This window comes from Gossypium arboreum, chromosome 1 (genome assembly GCF_025698485.1).
Source record: "Gossypium arboreum isolate Shixiya-1 chromosome 1, ASM2569848v2, whole genome shotgun sequence".
NCBI classification, from domain to species: Eukaryota; Viridiplantae; Streptophyta; class Magnoliopsida; order Malvales; family Malvaceae; genus Gossypium; species Gossypium arboreum.
The window spans coordinates 40,823,947-40,843,424 of NC_069070.1; the positions used below are offsets into that span (position 1 = coordinate 40,823,947).

Here is a 19,478-nt window from a genome sequence, read left to right on the forward strand (position 1 = left end):
TTAAAGTTTAAGGTTCAAAGTTTGGGGTTCATGACTCAAATTTAAGGTTCAAGGGTTCGAGTTCAAAACTTAACGGTTCGAGTTTGGGATTCATGTTTAGGGCTTTAGGTTTTAAGTTTTAGGTTCAGGATAAAAAAAATTATTAACATTATGTGTCAATGACATGGAAAAAATTATTGCAATGTTATTAAATAATTGAAAGGGGACTATGTGGTGGGAAAGGTCCATAAAATAATTTCTCTATAGATGAGTGTATAATAATAATTTTATGTCTTTAAATTTTGATGATATGGCAAAATTTTATTAGTGCCTAAAACCTTAGTTGTTAGGATCAATGTAAGTTATTCCTTTTAGCTAAATTTATAAATTAAATTATAATTATTTTTAAATGTGTAATCATCATAAATTCTATTTTATATTAATTTTTAAATTAATAATAATTCTAAATTAAATATTATAATTTTTTCAAATGTCAATTTAGTAACATGTTATAGAAGATACATGAGAAATAATTATCACAATTTTTATCTATATTTTATAATTAGAATTCTATTCAAATAATAAATATATTTTAAAATTAACACATATTTTTAACTAACAATTCTGAATTAAATTATAATTAATTTAGTAATGTGGCAGAAAACAAAGAGTATTGAGTTAAAAAAATTAAACCTGTACTTTTATATATTATATCATTTTTTTCTTTGCTTATTTTAAATGTTTTAATTAAATAATTATTTTAAGAAAATATATGTTTAAAATTATTTTATCGAAAATTTTAAATATTATATTTTTCTTTCAAAATTTTATGCCTAAGCATTAAAAAATATATAAAAGAAAGTTTTTACTTATGTTTATGTTTCTTTCAATTAATTAGTTAATAATAACAACACCCGAGCGGGAGACGCCACTCTCGGCAGGACCCGTTATAAAAAAAAGAAGCCCTATCCTCAACTCGTATCGTAAGGAGGAAGAGAAAATATACCACCGGTGTCGCTGGCGACGAAACCACGGCCATCTTCACTTTCACATATTTGATCTTCCACCACCGCCGCCTGCGCCACCACTACCAGTGAGAATTCCATCTCTCCTTTCCCTTTATTTCTTCGCTTCAGATCTTTGTCGTATGTTTCCTGATTATCCTATATTTTAGCGTTTTTAATTTATTTTGTTTGCTCTTAAATTTTGATTTAGCTTAAATTTCTTTTTCTTTAAAAGAAAAAAATGAAAGAATTAAGGTGAGATCTACCTGTGTTTATTTTGTTGTGATATGTTAATAAATTTTTATAGTATTTTCTGTTAATGGAACCTTGCAGTATCAATTAAGCGTTTCCCTTTTTGCTAATTTTAAACCTAGCTTACCTTTTAATTTTGTTTAGAGCTTTCTAGAAGGATTTTGATGAAGTGAAGAAACTATGGCAAGCAATTCAGGAAGAGGATACCCTACAAACGGTTCCATTTATGTTTGTAATTTACCTGAGGGAACCGATGAAAGTATGTTAGCTGAATATTTTGGAACCATTGGCTTGCTAAAGGTATTCATAAAGTTTTGATGGAAAAACAAAATGTATGCAGCTGTTTGTGTTATCTGTCACCTTATTGTTGTGTTTTTTTCTGATTTTATAGAAAGATAAGCGAACTGGTCGACCTAAGATATGGTTATACCGAGATAAGGTGACAAATGAGCCGAAAGGTGATGCTACTGTTACTTACGAGGATCCACATGCTGCATTGGCTGCTGTTGAATGGTTTAATGACAAGAATTTCCATGGGAGCACAATTGGTGTTTTTATGGCAGAGAGTAAGAGTAGTAATGCTGTTGTAGATGTTCCAACTGCAGCTGCTGATAATGGTGGATTTGAGGATGATGCAGCTAAGGACATGGATGGGGGTGGTGGAAGGGGTAGAGGTCGGGTTGATGCTTCAGGAAAGACGTGGCAACAGGAGGGAGATTGGCTCTGTCCGAATACAAGGTCTGTGATGTGATATTGGTGAGCAGCTTCTTGCTCTTCTGTAACATTTCCTTCCAATTGTCTTTACCTCTGATCATTATTTTCATACTTCATATAATTTATGTTTCTGGTTGCAGTTGTTCCAATGTCAACTTTTCATTCCGTGGTGTGTGCAATCGATGTGGAACTGCTCGACCCGCAGGTGCATCTGGTGGTGTTGGAGGGGCTGGTGGTCGTGGGAGGGGTCGAGGTGCTCCTGATTCTGGAGGTCATGGCCGAGCAGTAGCTGCTACTGGTGGACTTTTTGGCCCAAATGATTGGCCTTGCCCAATGTATGACTTCTAATGCTCGAGTGAAATATTTTCTTCTTTTCTGGTCCTTGTGTGATCTTAGGAAAGTCAAGATTTTCTTTTAGTTTTTGTGTTTATTTGGTGCAAAGGAGAGCACTACTGCTCGAACATAATATCTCTACTGTAACATGCCCCTTCTCTTGCCACTTGAGCTAAGCCAAAGTGATGTCTTTAACATTTTGCTGGATTATACAAATTGGTGAGGAGCCACTAGGGGTGGTTTTATTGGTGCTTTAAGCATTTTACACTTCAACTCTACAAATGTTAAGAAATCTGGGTGTGTTTTTTATATTTGAATGTAATGCCATCTTTTGCGCAACGTTATTCATTTCAGTTCTTTGCATTTCTCTGTAACAGGTGTGGTAACATCAACTGGGCTAAGCGTATGAAATGCAATATTTGCAACACTAATAAACCTGGTCACAATGAGGGTGGTGTGAGGTATTCATAAGTATTTGATATATTCTAATCTTAGTTACAAATTAAAATCTTGTGGATATTTTCATTGAAAAATTTATCTATCTTCTTTGTATTGTTGATTTACTTTTCTATGTTGGCATTGTGTAGCTTAATCATTTGCTTCATTTCATTCATGTTGTAAGAGTATCCTTGAGGGTAATGTGGACCTTTAATCTTACATGAAGAAGTCGTCAACCTTACAAGTGTTCTTTTCCTCTGATTTACCTTTTGGTTTTGGATGGGCATTGGCATTAATTTGTTTTCCCTATTTCTCTTTTTGCCAGTGGTTTCTCTTTTGTATCTTTTAATCTTTTTGAGTTATAGTGAGAAAGCTGAGAACCATGTTTCATTGACAGTAGTGATATTGTTGCCATTACTATTTCCAATCAGGCATGAGACACCCCCTTTCGATCTTCACCTTTTCCAATTCATATAATGTTGCTAAAACATGCCTTTGCTTTCTTTCAAATGCATTAACTTTTCCTTACTTGTCCTTTTCTAAAAGAAACTTGTACCACACTCCATTCACTTGAAGGAGATGGAAAATAAAAGAAAATTCCAATAAACCAGCTCATTATTGTATTTTCTTTATTTCATTTCTTTCATGATTTAACTATTTTTTTTTCATGATTAGGGTACACACAATGGCCTGGACCACAAACTATTCTTTTTTTGTTGTTGTTGTTGTTATTGTTGTTATTATTATTTCACTGGAAAAGCTTTTTGGAACAAAAATGGTTTATGCTTTGAGTTTATTTTTCTGTGCATCAATTTTGCTCCTTTATATGTAGTCAGGCAGTTCCTTTTTGTGCTCTTGAACTTCTTTCAGTACTTTCTTACTATTTATTTGAGCCAAATGTCTTGGAAATCTGGTTTCCATCATTTTTTGTTAAATATGTTTGTCAATTAGTTTTCTTTGCGCTAGATATGCTGGTTAGACCCTATTTTATTGGCTTGATTGGGTTTTGTTAGTACAACTGGTATTCAACTTTCTTAAGTTTGTTCCATCATTTTCTCGTTAGCTGCCCATTTCCATTATTTGAACTTGTTGGAATTTGTTGTGCTACTGGCTATCTTGAGAGCAAGAAGATTCCTAAATTTAGTTAGTTAGACATTCACTTCATTGGAGGGAAACTGAAAAGAAATGTAGTTTCCTCTTATTACCTGAATTGTGTACATTCTTCTACACAGTGCATTATTCCTTTTAAACAGTTTTACCTGATTCTGTAGTGATGTTCTGGAGTAACTGCCATTACTGCATAGGCATTCTTGTTATGTGCTTTCACGGTATTCTTCTACTTGTTAATTAATTTTATTATCAGAGCATTGGCTTCATTTCCTCTTCTATGTTCTTTTCTTTAATTGTATTCACATCCCATTTTTTTGACTCATTTAATATGCTTTTACTAGATGGAGTGAAATGCTAGTTTGTTTTTGACATTTTACTACAGTATTACTGAGCTTTCACTCCTACCCTTCGATTTTTACTGCAATGTGCAAAGCATCTTACGTTTGCTTTAAACCTGTGGTTAACAGAGGAGGACGTGCTGGTGGTTACAAAGAACTTGATGAAGAAGAGATAGAGGAAACAAGGCGACGTCGACGTGAAGCAGAAGTAAAAATATATGTGTTATCATTACTTGAAGCTTAGTTCATTGAATATCTTAAATTTTATGGTAATTATGTGTTATCCTCAGGATGATGGTGAGATGTATGATGAGTTTGGCAATCTCAAGAAAAAGTTTCGAGCAAAAACACAACAAGCTGAAGCTGCTCGAGTGCTACCACGTTCAGGCCGTGCTGGCTGGGAGGTTGGGGAACTAGGTATTAGGTTCATTTCGTTGATAATTACTTCATATGAGGATGCGTTGTTTTTAGATACTGATTGCCATACTGAAAATGAAAGATATAGGGTCCTAGTTTAGGTTCCTTGGCTCCAGATTAGTTTGACTACTAATTTTGTTTTACAGTATATTTTGTAAAAGAGGTAACCATATTTCATATCAGCTTTAGCCCAGATAGATACTCATTGAAAACTTTCATATAGGCATAAAATACTGAGCTCATACTATAAACATTTTTTTTAACTTAAATAAAACAACACTTATTTCATTTATACCCCAGAAAAAAACAGTATTCTTGTTGAGGGTGGGACCCTCGACACATTCAGTATTGTATCCAGTGGAAGTTTTGTCTCAGACTCTGCCGAGAGCTCAATTGTGCATGGTTTTGCCTTCTCAGGCATCCTACTAGATGCTTATGGTCTGTGAATCCGCCGCCTATTCAGGCACTTAAGCCCTCGACTAAGGTGGGAGACAAAATTCCCACTGGGAACAATACCAGACTTGTTGATGTGCCACTTGACCTGTGAACCTGCAGGTCTCAGCAGAACCAAGGCACATCAACAGTTTTTTTTTTTTTTTTTTAATTTTATAAAACATTGTATCTGGCAGGTGTGATTGATAGGGATGGAAGAGAGAGAAGCAGAGACAGAGGAAGGGAACGGGATGATAGAGAAAGTAGCAAGAATAGAGAGCGTGAAGATAGGGAAAGACGCCGTAGTCGAAGCAGAGAGAGGGATAGGGGAAAGGATCGGAGCCGTGATTATGATTATGAGCGTGATAGAGATTATGGACGGGATCGAGACCGAGGCAGATACTTTTACTGAGAAAGAAAGAATGGGTGACTTTAATGTGGTTAGAATATGGCAGTTGATTGAAACATTTTGAGTTGAATTGGCATCTTAGCAAAGACTAGTATCTAGAGTTGGATGTATTGTGGATTTAGTGTGATGGGGTGGCCACAGTTTTGGTACTATAGGAGAGTTTAGATTTTGAAATTAAAACAGTTAATGATTTTATGTCCTTGCTATGGTATTTCAGAGCCTTCTTTTTAGCATTCTTGAAACTCGAGATGAATGTTGGAGCATTCTTCAAAAGTTGGTTGACATCATTCTTCAAAAATGTTCTACACTGACACAACTTTGGGTTATTGAATATTACATAATACCGACATGAAAAAATTAGTAAGTAGGTACACATCAATTAACACCTCCAATATGACCTTATTTTCATACATAGACTATCCATAGTCATTATACAAATTTATTCTTTGTAATAAAATTGATGCTACATCATAATTCATAAACCAACTCCAGATACAATACACATTTATATATCTAACCACCGATTTACTTGTGTAGTTTAAAACTTTATTAACAGTGTACCAAATATCTAACCACGATATTTATTAATGACATATAACAAAATCTCACAAGATAGCAAATAATTAAATGAAAGTTGATAGAATAAACTTTAATATATAAAAGTAATCAAAACATTTGAAATTAAAGGTATAGAATAAAAAATAAATGAAGTGATGACTTTATACAAAAATCTCTAGACTTTGACATATTAAAATATGCTCTATCATTGAACGGGAATGATATCCTTTAACCTTGTAATCCTTTATTAGTAAATGAATTTTATTGGCTTAGAAAAAAAGGTTAGCCAAGTGGCTCAATGTTTGATATATATAATATGTAGATATCTCTTCTCAGTCAAAGAATTGAATCTAATCCCTTTTGCTTCCAAACATCTAAAAAATGGCATTTATATATAAGTATCATATGCATGCATGGAAGAGTTTTTGAAGGTTTTGTCTATAACCTACCGGTGTGGCAGGATTCTTTTTGGCAAAATAAAGTATACAGATCGACAAACATCATTGATTATAAAATTGGGAACGCACATCCCGTGGCATGTTGGCAATATGGCATAAGTTTGCTGGTTTTACTTATCCATTACCTAAATGGTTCAATAATTTCTACTTGGAGTTTTTAGGCTATGGCTTCTCTCTAATATATAATCATATTCGTTGCGCCTCTTTTGCCACTCAACACCCTTTCCTGTTTCTTCTTTGTCACATACTAACAAAAGCCTCCTTTATTTTGGTTTCATTGCTTCATTCTATGCCAAGCTAAAACCTGGGAAAAAAACAAGCAATAGCAATGCCTCAGTTCATCAATCTTCAGATTATCATTAATGATAAACATGCTTTCTTCCTTCATGAAGTAAGTTCTTTCATTTCTGGGGTTTTTTCTTTCTTAATTTCATTTGTATGGACAAGTAGAACCACTGTTTGCGAATATGTTTGTTGGAACTTTTTTTTTTTCAGAATATTATATCAGCTTTCTCGGGAAGGTTGAAGAAGATCATTAGGAAACAAAAGAGAAAAACCCAGATTGAAAATTATGTTATAGAGCTCAATGATTTCCCTGGAGGACCAGATGGGTTTGAGCAAGTTGCAAGGTTCTGTTATAGCTATGGTGGAGTTGAAATCACCGTTTCCAATGTACCTCTCCTTTATTGCTGTGCTTTTTTTCTTGGTATGACTGAGAAAACATCAACCAACAATCTCTTGAGACAAACAGAAAAGTTCCTTGAAGGGATGTTTGATTGGTCTTGGACTGATTTAATCATGAGCCTAAGGAGTTGTGAGCCATTCTTTTCATATGCAGATTCATATGGTCTAATCCAAAAGTTTATTTTTGCATTGTTAGCAAAGATTGCTCAGAATTCAGATATGAACTTCATAACATCTTCATCGTCATCATCTTCACCTGAGACAAGTTTTGGGTTCAGATTCTCTTCAACATCCAAAGCCTCTCCTGAGTCAGCTAGCCCATGTACTAAATCAGGCAAGGATTGGTGGTTTGATGACTTGACAATACTAAGTCCAAAGATTATAGAAAAAATCATTAGGAACTTGGGTGCTTATGGGAACCAAAACAACAGTTTTACACTCACAAGGTTCCTTCTCCATTACCTCAAAAGCAGACCCCAAGGTTCACCAACCTCAAAATCTGAATATGGTGGTCTGGCTGACACAGCTGTTCATGGGGTTATCCTAGTGGGGAAAACCAAATTTTCTTGCAGGAAACTTTTCTGGGTATTGAGACTTGTATCTGGTTTTAGTCTCAGCAAAGACTATAGGGCAGGGTTGGAGAGATTGATTGGTGAGAATCTCGATGAAGCAACTGTAGATGACTTGTTGGTATCTGGACATAACAAGGGTGTTTATGATGTCAATCTGGTAATAAGATTGATTACAGTGTTTGTTAATAGTGAAGGGGTGAATTCAGAGAAGATGAAGAAGCTTGGAAGATTAATAGATAAGTATTTGAGAGAAATATCTCCTGATCAGAACCTCAACACCTCTAAGTTCCTTGCAGTTGCTGAGAGTTTACCACATTCTGCTAGAGATTGCTTTGATGGGGTCTATAGAGCTATTGATTTCTATCTTCAGGTGACCATTTCATACCTTTTTTTTTTTTTTTTGCCCCCTCTATTTTCAACTCATAGAGTTGATGTTTCACAAATGGCTATTGCAGTCCCATCCTACACTTTCTTTTGAAGATAGATCAAGGCTTTGCAGATGTCTCAACTATGAAAAGCTCACATTTGAAGCAAGCAAAGAGCTAGCCAAGAATCCAAGAATCCCACCAAATATTTCAGTTCAAGCACTCATATCACAGCAATCTAAAGTACCCCAAAATGAGATAATGTTATATGGGAGTAATCCCAAAGGCAGCCGGGTGTTGTACCATGATAGCATAGATTCATCATCAGCAGAGAATTTTTCAGAAGGGACTGAATATATGAAGCTAAATTTGCAAAAGATGCAATGGAGAGTGGTAGAATTAGAGAAAGCGTGTAAGGAAATGAAGGGGCAGATGTCAAAGTTGGTAAGGCATAACAGTGCCGTCACCCCTTGCTACAATGCAACTTTGCCAAGATTTTGTTGAAGTTCTTTGTATAATTACTGAAGGGGGTTAGTGTTTGATAAATGGAAGCCAAGATTTGAGAAAATGCATGATTACATTGAAAAAGTAAATAAGTTTTTTCTTTTTGGTTTGAGAAATTGTATGATTACTTGAAAAGTAAAAATTTACATTGTAATTGTATTTTATACTTTAAAAATTTAACATAAATATCTAATTATGACATTCAAATATGGTGAATATCTTAATTATATGTTTTCTTATAAAAATATGGATGGGAAATTTTCAGTGTAAATTAAAAAGTTTTTATCTGAGTTCATTTGTATATTTCTTTTCCTGTCCATTTAACAAAATCTCCCACTTATTTATAAAATACTTAAGTAGTTGATTAAATAAGAACATAATATTTTTAAAGTATGGAATCAACAATATACATATATATAAATTCAAAAGCAAACAACACATTAACCAAAGAAAATACAGATCTTTACTAGAAAGAAAAAGCCAAATTGATATAAATTAAAAAAAAAAAGGAGTGTACTAATAGATGATATAAGAAATAAAAAGAGGGGGGGAGCTGGGGGGCTATAGTGGGAGGAAAAGGCCAAGAGTGAAGGAGGAAACTATGGGGAGGCTTCGGTTGGTTTATTGTTTCATTGTCTGTCAACATGTGATTATTTTAATAATGTCAATTGGGGTTATACGACTGATCCCGTGATTATTAAACAAACATATATGTATTGTTTGCTGTTGTGGTTTTATTAAGACAAAACATGTATTTGCTTTTTTTTTGGATTTTTGCTCTCTTTTCCCAACAATTTTTCCAATTTTCTTTTTGACTTTTTGTATAAAAGAGGTAGTAATTTAGGGGGAATCTATGATTAACCCTGATTTTTTTTTTTGTTGCTATCTTACTATATATTTATCGATTTTCTTGGATGAAAATGATAGTAATTTTTTAAATATTTTATTCCATTATTAATTTTAATATGCTTAAAATTATTATAATAATAAGCATGACACATATAACATGGGGAGGGGAATTTAGGTGTTACCTTACTATGTATGTAACATGCTTTTGCTTTGGGGTATATAGGACGCTTACTACATCTTTTTCCAAAACTAAACCAACATTTGTTTGCTTGCGGAAAGTGGCTTGGCTGTTTTATAATCGAAATTATTAATTTAAGTAATAAATATTTTTAATTTAATATAAAATTAAATATAAGGACAATTTTTTATGTTTTAATATATATATATTTTAAAAGTTTAAACGAGAATGTATGTTGATAAAATTATATCAAGCAATAAATTAGACCTATTCATGGGTTGAATTATCTATTTAGACTTGAAGGCACGCTCAAAATTTAAGAGTATTTTAATAAAAATATTAGGCCCAAAAAATAAGTTTGAACAAAAAATAGACTCAATTAAAATATGAGCTTGAACATTTAAGATCCGAGCATGATCTGATCGATTTTTAAGTTTATAATACTTTATATTATGTAATTTAAAACACATTAAAAGAATAAACCTATACTAAATATATATTATTACTCTAATATAAACATTAAAATAATGTTAAGATAACTATATAAAAAAAATTAATTTTATTTATAAAATAATTAAATACTTAAAAATATAATATAAATATTTTTAAAAAAAATTGAAAATACTAATGAGCCTAAAATAGACTTGGGTTATTCTTTTGCAAATAGAGACGGATTTAAACAAAAATTTATACCCATATTTCGGGACAGACCGAGCTTGGACAAGCATAAAATATATTAATATCATGTTTAAGCTCAATCCAAACCTAACTCAGACCAACCCATGAACATCTCTACAATGAACACAAAAATAATATTTTTTTAACCAACACAAATATACAATTAAATCCACGAAGTTCATAGCCATATTTTTCCATAAACAGAAAAACGAAAAAACAAATGATGGCAGGAAAACTGCTACGGAATCAACCCAAAACCAAAACAAGCACCCAAAAACAATAGCAAATAGAGGAATAAACTGCCCAAAATCTCAGTCAATACAACACAACCCCAAAACAAGAAAAAGAGCAATCTTCGTCGTTCTCCTATTCAAACTTATGGCAGCAGCACCAACCATAACGGTAGAAGCCTGCTCACTAGGCCAAGGAGAACCCAGGCCAGTGCATTGGTTTTGGCAGGAGAGGGAGCAACAAAGACACTAAAAGCGGACAATCGAAACAACGCCCCACAAATGACCATGCCAAGCGTCAAAGACTATGGTGGACACCAAACTTAGAACTCTGCTCCCAGCAGCCCCAGGGAACCAAGTTAAGGGAGAGGGAGGAGCAATGAATGTAAACCAAGAACAAGGTTGATCTGAAATAACCCATGGGAACCTCAAGCAGCCGAAGCCTGCACCATCTTTGGAAAACCAAGGGCCCAACAAAAAGGATGGAGAAGAGATTAGGCAAGCAGCCATCACAACATGGATGTTGCTAAAATGGAAACCAACAGGAACCACCATACGAGCCTGAAGAAAAAGAAAAGCAGCAAAGAAAAGAAAAATGTGGCTGCCGGTTGATGGCACCATCCTAGAGCAGCTAGTTAAAGTTCTGGGCAGAAAGGGCAGGAAGGGGAGTTTAATACACAATGTATTTGTGGACAGCAGTGTACGATTTCAACATGTTGAAATAACTTATGTCATCTTCATATTTACATGATCGAGAAAGATTAAAAAAAAACAACAAACATAGAAATATGCAAGCTGGTCGTATTATACATATTCCATAGTTCCTTTTTTCTAAGCAGAGTTTCTTACATGATATTGGGAGTCAAATAACTTACTTTTCCTGGATAAAAACAACATTCAAATACAACAATAGTATAACCAAAGAAACAAAAGAGAAGGAAATTACATATCTATGACAGCCGGACAAGTTCACTATTCCTCTAGGTATTTGAGGTTTTCTTTATGCCGTGAGTAAAAGGTAATTACAGCTATAACTATGAGCTACTGTTCTGAATCGGTTGTGAAGGACATCTATCTTCTTCAATGGTGGATTGAGGGTTCATGATCTTACAAAGAGATCGATATTGTAGACGAACATTCTCACCACTTCCAATTATCTTAAGCAAATACCTGCAAGAAATTCATAAAAAGCATGGCAACCGTCACCAATGAATCTAAAGCCCATTGCTACCTCTGCTGCAATGAAATATCTACTTTTTCTGTGTGAGTGAAAAAAGGGAGGAAATAATAGTTTCCTCGACTTAATGAAATACGTTCAATGTGTATCTTCAAGAAAAGGTCATCTCACTATAGTCTACTTTTTGTGGGGGTAAAAGGAATTAACACACAGAAGTGAAGGAGATAATATTTATTCTTTTAGTCTTCTGCTTGAGTTTTCCAAAACGTTGATAATGCACTTTTCAAACTTAAAACTTTCTTGTTAAAAGTAAAATTCTGGAGTTACGCTCAAGCTCAGCCATATTATAATGCAGAACCCTACTAAGTTAATTGAGGGATTGGCTTACTCAAGCCTTTATTTTGTTGATCTTGTTGTATTTATGAGACTTAACTGTAATATTCATAAATCTAAAGTTATATTTGGTACTTTACATCTCCAGTAGGATTAGCATCTTAGTTTGCTCCCCTTATCCTAATAAGCTTTTCTAAAGTATTAGCTTTTGTTATTAAGAGTTTCTGGTATTTTTCTTTTAAAGTCCTAATTGGGGTAGGGGTTCTAGTTCTTTTAGGATTAAGGTTCACAGTTGGCTAGTAGCCTATATAAATATTGACTTTGATTATGAAGAGATTTTCAGTATGATTGCTATTATGGTTTTGTGATACAATCAACCTAAAGCGTATAGTCCTAAAGGAACCTGGGTGTGAATCTTTAGAATTTCTTTCTACTTTCTTTGTTTGATGCAATCAAGAATCCCTAGTTGTAAAGCCTAGGTAATCCTTTTTTCCCCCTGTTTATCTTTATCTTTTCCTTTCTCGTTGTCATAACCCAGCTCCTTCAACTATCATTTGTCACATTAGTTTGTAGTTCAGTCATCTTAGACTATAGTTCAATTCTTCTTTGGATTTAGACTAGAGACATTTCATGTCGGTTCATATCAAAATCATTAATTGTTTAAGGTTCATGTCACTTCATTCACAACTGGAATCTAACAATGTATTTTAATGAGCATTTTATTGCAAAATTGAAGACTACTAGACACAGTTTTGTGCATCTGTAAGATCTTTGGATCAAGCCCACTCACCAGCCATTGAGGCATTGGGATGTAATAACGGCTTCCTTTCCAACAAACTTTTCTGGTGTCCTCCTGTTTCCCTAAACAATCAGTGTAACCGTCTCAAATTTCAATCTAATTTTTAAGTCAAGAGAAGTCATAATCAAAATTTTTGCCATAAACAGATGGCAAAACACACACCTTAATCAACACCTTCTCATTCACTGAAAATGGATATTGCACGCCCCTATGCAACCCATCCTCAGCACCAATCTCTCCATTCTCCTACAGAAAAACATTTGAAGAGTGTCAGATTTGAAGATGAAAACATAACAAATTACATTTGGAAAGTTCAATGAGTGCTAAAAGCAGTTTGAATAATATTCACCATAAATGTCCCCTTTTTTTTCTCAAACATTTTAAATGATGATTCAATTTCATTTCATAAGAATTCAAGAATTAAAATTCCCACCATAAACTTTTTTTTCTCAGCTTATCCTGACTTCTAATGACCATGTTGAGACATTAACCTACATGATAGGTAAGTTCACAAAGATGCATCAATAAAAATACCAATTCACACCGAATGGCCATGTTGAGAAATTAATTGATGTGATTGTTTTATTTTAGCACAATGAAGTAAAATGAGTCAAAGAACTGCATTTCACTTAGGCCCATTTCCCATTTTCATCATAATAAAGACTATTTCCTAGAGAACAACCGGATTCCAAGAAGCAGCACTCCTAAACTTTGAAAACTCTAGCAACAGTTTTGCCCATATGGATAATTATGGGTCTATCTCCTCCCATTTGCATTTGCATTTTCAAATGAACTGCAAGTTAAATATCCCCATTATGCTTATGACAGTTTATACATGCCAAACAAAAGTTTGAAAGGACGATGTCAAGAAATTTAGATCATACCCTGCTTGATCTCTTTGATAAATCAATTTGGTCACCCATTTCTTTCCGTCGTTTACGAAGAGCAGCATTATGGAATAGCCTCCGATTATCCTCTTGCTTCACAGCTAAAGCAGCAGCTCTTAGAGCTGGTGGACAAAAGTGAAAACATGATAAACAGATAAAAAAAGTTTCAAGAAAAAAAGAGAGAACACAAAAGGAATCAAATTGCTTGAAAAAGGAAATGGTGAGGGAGAGAAGTGAGACAGAAAGAAATGAACATAGCAAAACTGGGAACAAAAAGATGGAGAAAATTAATGAAGCTATCAGAATGTACCCATATTAGGGATCAATGATCCAGAGTCGATGTCTGCACTGCAGAGTGTACATCTTGACTGTGATGCAAACAACAATTGTAGTTATGATTCTTTATCTGTTTCCATCTAAAGGTAATAAATCCACAAAAAAACAGTAATGAAAAGGAAACAGCAATAACCATCAATGATAAGCCTCAACATAAAATGCAGCAGTGATCTAATTGGAGAAATAAAAGCAAACAACTTTATGCACTTGCGTACAAGCAGACATATAAACAACAACAGATGCACGCCAACATAAAAACAGCCTTTATAAGCCACAAAATGACAAGATCTCCTTTCCCTCAAATCTTCTTGGCAGACCTCTTAGCACTTCTGATTTACATTAACTCCTGTAATAATTATGAGTTTGCAGACTGCCTGATTGCAATTCCCCAAAAAAAAAAAAAAAGAGACAAAAGAAAAGAAAGCATTTGACCCCATTCTTTAACCATCAAAAGTATAAGGAGATAAAAATAGTTCGATATTACCAACAGATACATCATTCTAGAATGCTGAATTAGGTGTGCTCACACCTTCTATTTGAGAAAACCATTATTTATTTATCTACCCTGTCTCTTAAATATTCTTTCCATAGAACATACAGCAAGTTCCAACAAGCTGAAAATCTTTTGGCGTTAAAAGGTTTAGTTTTTCCTCAAAAATGAAAAGTTATCAAAAGAGTAAACGGACTCATTAAATTCAAATGAATAGCCATTAGCCTTTGTCTACCTCCCATTTTCCCTCTTTTCAAAGGACAAGAAGAATTGTTAATGTAGGCCACAGAGAATTACAAGCTTTAGGAAAAGAAAGATGCGACTGCTATTCTGTTCTCAGAGAATCTATTCAACTTCTAGATTATAACTCATCCTACAGTTATTCGATGATTCACCTCTAAATCCCCAAGAAAGGGCAGAACTGTCATTTTCTTGAGGAAACCATGCAGCGTGAAAATAAAGCAACATTTTGTTCTCCTTAATTGCAATATCCTGCTTACCATATCAAGGACTCTCCTCAACATGAGACCACCAAATGAATGTCCACAAGAAACAACCACAGCATCTTCAAGGAATGCACCACTAAGCATCAAGGAAAAACCAACAAAATAGATCAGCAGACATGGTAAATGTGAAAAGTGAAATGTATTAGCATGAATGTTTCCTTTTTCTTACTGGATTCATACAAATACCTAGGTTCATTTGTATTTCAGAAAAGCTTAAAAAGGATTATGCATCCTAAAAAAGGCAGATGTGGTGCCAACTAAGCACAAAATGGGAAGCATTTTTTTAAGGTCTATCATACATGAGGGAGAATAGCCTAGAGAAATCCTATAAAAAGATGTGAGCTAATGGAAGATGCCCCATTTTAAAGGTGGAGGGAAAGATGACAGGTTATGCTGATTCACGCGCAATATGATTATAAGCAATTTTATTGATGCTATGACATACCAAGGATGTATTTCGATTTTCGAACAAAACTTTAAAAAAGATACAAAATAGCTTAACCAAAGGAAATGACAAAAAGATGAATGAATGTGAGACAACTTACGACAAGGGGTCTGATAGAACGCTTCTCAATGAAGGCTGCTTATTCAAATTGCTTCGAGCTACCTGGGAATCCACAATTCACAATAAGGTTTTCCAACAAAAAATTGCAGCCAAAATATAAAGTTCGAAATGCAATATGCAAGCAACAACAATAAAGTAGGTCCATTTAAAAGGGGGGAAAAGCTGTGCAACCAGTAAAATGCTTTCCATAAACTCGTGAGCAAATAAAAATGTAAATCAACACAACAAAATCCACTTTCAATCAACCACCAGGCCCATCACATGTATTTGAAAGTCTCGCCCTATTAAAAAAATATAAAATAAACAAAGTCGAACATTGTTTCCCTAAATAAGAAGAGAAGCAAACTCGAAATGGCACAGAATAAATTTATACACTAAATCAGCTTTCAAATTCTGCAAAGGACTATTTTCACCACCTTAAAATTAGTTAAAAACAATAACAGTATATTAAATGAGAGAGATGGATATTCACCATCACCCTTTTTTTCTAGGTATTCTACTTTTCACTGGAGAAGCATTGCGTGAAAGGCAACAAGTCAGGACTTACACAAGTATTATCAGAACGATTGCACACTACATCTTCTTCAGCAGAAAGTTCATCCATAAACTGGCTAACAGATATTGGTACATAGCTTTGTGGAATGACATGACCAGCAGCTGCAACTGGAGAGCAATCTAATATAGCATTGCCTTGCGGCATGAGCCTGAATGCAAGTGATGTCCTGACACCAAGTGCTGAAAAGGTTACTCACTTTAGTCAAGAAGTACAAGTTGAATAACTTTGCTGCCACGTTAGAAGCAGCAAAGCATGAAGGGAACATGACTACATGTTACCTGCCACCATTATTAATGCCTGATAGGTACTCGGGAGCAGCTCTATAGGTGGCAGCAGGACGAAGACCAGCAGTGGCATGGCTAAGCGCCTTGCCAGTAATGAGCAACATATCCCCAGGAGCTAATCCAGCATCTGCTTGGTACCAACGACCGTTGGGATCACAAACCTAAGGCAGAAAATATTTAACAGATATGCCCCAAAAGGATCATATAATCAAAATATCCCAAACAAATTATGCATACACATGTGCTTGCAAGTATATATTCCTTACCTCAATATGAGTTTGTTTTTACAGAAAAAAGATATATGCAAAGCAACAGATTCAGAAGAAAGTGCTTGATTAATGAAAAATTCGTACATCAAAGATTTTTTTTCTTCTGCAAGGAAAGAAAAATAAAGAGACCTGTAGACCAGGACCATCTGAAGAAATCAATGTCAACAACCCCTTCTCAACTTCACCAGCAGTCCCTGGCTTCCCTCCTCCAATAGCCCCCTTTCCATTTTGCAAAGACATGTGAGAGTAGGATGCAACAAGCACCGATGAGGACACCTCATTAGCAGGTAATGGGGTATCATCAAGTAAATGATTGAACACACTGTACAATACATATTTTGTATTTTGATATCATTAACAAGATAGAAGGCAGAAAAAATAAATATGAGCAAATTAATACAGGTAAGATAATCCACCATCACCATCCTTACTCGCTTTGTAAACGAAGGTGCCTTGCTATTGCACATAAAGCAACACGAGCTGCCTTCCCCATGCACCTAAATATATCAGCCATGCATGGGGGAGATGAGTCCCAATCTTCCAAAGACCTACCAGAAGAAAGCTAACGATTTGTCATCAATTGGCCAAAGGTAATAAGCAAATAGATGCATAAAAAAATGCAATATAAACAAGTTCAGAGAAAAAAAAAAGTAAATGTAAGATACATTTAAAATAAGTATGCAGCAAAAAGCCATGGCAGTTATAAATGTTATGTATAGACCAAATGGCGTAACTACTAAGTGTGTATAAAACCTGCAGCAAGAACCATTAAAAGAAAAGGCATTCAATAGGTTTACAGCTAGAAAATTAGCTAAATGATCATTGATGAGCATATCCTAGCAAAGTCATGTGCGGGAATAAGGAGAACTCCTATTATGAAGAAGTGCTCAACTGTTCATCCAAGCAATTGACATGAGACTAGAAAAGTTACTAAGAAATAGGCTCCAGCAATGCAGTAGATCAGCAACATGGCCAAAGAATTTTAAGGTTAATTTTGCAATAAAAAATTCTATTGTGAAATAAGACTCGGCATTAACTTAAATCACATTACTTCGGGTACAAGGTGACCAAATGACTTCAAAGATGTATCACCACTTAAGTGTAAAACCCTCCAGAAACTGATTCGCTAACTTCTTGAAACAAATCCAAATAAAAATGTCTCCTTTTGTACCAATTTAAACACTAGATGAAAGATTTCATCATTTCATAAACTATAAAGCGATTTGTTAAATGCTGCTTCGATCTTTTTCGAGCTTTAGCAATAAGCTCGATTGCTCGAGTTAAAGTAATTATGGTCAACGAAGTAAATACAAGCCTTAGCTAGCATACTAACTGAAAGCAATCATTTGAACAAAAAAACAAAAAACAATTAAGCATTAGATTTTTCAAGAGAACGGACAGAAAAAATACATACCTTCCAGCCCTATACATATAAAACCCACGACTTCCTTTTCCAGCAGTATTTACCCTACTCCGAAAGTACAACCGCGCGGCTTCCAAGGCGCAACGCATCAATGCGGCATCCTCGTTCCCAAACTCAATAACCGCCGCATTGTGTCGCATCAAAGAACCCGAAAAAGCCTCCACGGCCCTCACATAGGAAGCAGAAGGGGCACCATCATAGGGGGAAATATCGGATAGCCTAACTCTGGCGAGTGGAAGTGCGGCGGTCCCCATGGTTACGAGAGGCTCACCGGAAGGATGAGCGGCGGAGATTGGAACCGCGACATGCTCGAGGGGCTGGCGTGGGCGGAGAGGGAGAGGGGATTGAGTGGGAGTTGAGGTGGGGGATCTAAGTGAAGAGTCGGAAGGAGGAGGAGGATTCGGCGGTGTCGCCTGCTGCGGCTGCTGCATCATCATCGCTACCATGAATCATTTCTGATAGGTAAAATAAAAGGGAGACGGTTTCAAATTAGGGTTTTGGGCGAATCATTTTGAGGAATTTGGTGCTTTTAATTGAACTGCTACTGGATGTGGAGTATCGTATAAAAGATGATGACTAAATACAAAAACTAAGTTTCTACATTTTGGGCAAATTTGTTGAAGTTGAAGGCTCGCTATTTAATTTCATTAAACTTGTTGTCTTTTTTTTTTTTTACATAAAAGAATAAAAATAAAATTGAAAATAGTTGCAAGTATTTTTTATTTTTATTTTTACATCAAAATTAAAATAAAGTAGAAAATAGTTGCTAGTGATTTTTACTTTTTATTTTTTACTAACAGATTCACCCTATGGATTTGAGATTAAGGATGGTAATTTATAATCGGAATTTAGATGGGATGAATTTGAATAATTTTTAAATTAGTAGTTGTGATGGATGCACGTATTAATATTTAAATATTCATAATTTTCAATTATTTTATTGTATTTAAACCTATTCATGGGTTGGGTTGGGTCGGGTGTCTATCCATGGGTTAGGTCAGGTCCACCTAAAAAGTGAGAAGATTTTGATAAAAATATAGGCTTGAAAAATGAACTTAAGTAAAAAAAATAAGACCCATTTAGAAAATGGGTCGGGCATTGGATAAGGTTTTTTTGGCCTGAGTCCAAGCCTAATTTTAAATGAACACTTGTCTATTAACAATTGTTTTAATTAAATTTTAAATTGAAATTGCACGTTTTTAACTTGTTAATTGTTGTAGCATCTTGTAACCCTAATACGAAAATGGACACAGGTAAAGGGTGTTACATCGAAAGTATCACATGATACTAGACGTAGTAGTCGAAGGAATTATAGATGTGGTGAAAGTATCTTTTGAAGATAACCTTGTGG

General features: G+C 34.6%; 3 protein-coding genes across 4 annotated transcripts; 2 read left to right on the forward strand and 1 right to left on the reverse strand.

Moving 5' to 3' along the window:
- Positions 1–865: 865 nt before the first annotated feature.
- On the forward strand, positions 866–5,724 carry LOC108476568 (transcription initiation factor TFIID subunit 15-like). Its single transcript, XM_017778807.2, has 8 exons — positions 866–1,072; positions 1,380–1,535; positions 1,627–1,973; positions 2,090–2,284; positions 2,660–2,743; positions 4,298–4,376; positions 4,459–4,585; positions 5,215–5,724. Exons 2-8 carry the CDS (start codon positions 1,416–1,418, stop codon positions 5,427–5,429), a joined length of 1,167 nt encoding a protein of 388 aa, XP_017634296.1. The 5' UTR covers positions 866–1,072; positions 1,380–1,415; the 3' UTR covers positions 5,430–5,724.
- Positions 5,725–6,299: 575 nt separating this feature from the next.
- Positions 6,300–8,683, forward strand: LOC108478488 (BTB/POZ domain-containing protein At3g19850). Its single transcript, XM_017780949.2, has 3 exons — positions 6,300–6,833; positions 6,938–8,068; positions 8,154–8,683. Exons 1-3 carry the CDS (start codon positions 6,771–6,773, stop codon positions 8,565–8,567), a joined length of 1,608 nt encoding a protein of 535 aa, XP_017636438.1. The 5' UTR covers positions 6,300–6,770; the 3' UTR covers positions 8,568–8,683.
- A 2,600-nt stretch (positions 8,684–11,283) lies between these two features.
- On the reverse strand, positions 11,284–18,820 carry LOC108479685 (uncharacterized). Of its 2 annotated transcripts, none has more exons than XM_017782418.2 (12): positions 18,119–18,820; positions 17,136–17,252; positions 16,834–17,026; positions 16,430–16,596; positions 16,143–16,317; positions 15,576–15,637; positions 15,025–15,106; positions 14,009–14,066; positions 13,696–13,820; positions 12,974–13,057; positions 12,803–12,873; positions 11,284–11,672 (listed from the first exon to the last, which is right to left on the reverse strand). In XM_017782418.2, exons 1-12 carry the CDS (start codon positions 18,571–18,573, stop codon positions 11,537–11,539), a joined length of 1,725 nt encoding a protein of 574 aa, XP_017637907.1. In that variant the 5' UTR covers positions 18,574–18,820; the 3' UTR covers positions 11,284–11,536. The 2 variants fall into 2 exon arrangements, with proteins under 2 accessions (XP_017637907.1, XP_052884487.1); XM_053028527.1 differs by having other exon boundaries at positions 14,920–15,106.
- Positions 18,821–19,478: the final 658 nt, after the last annotated feature.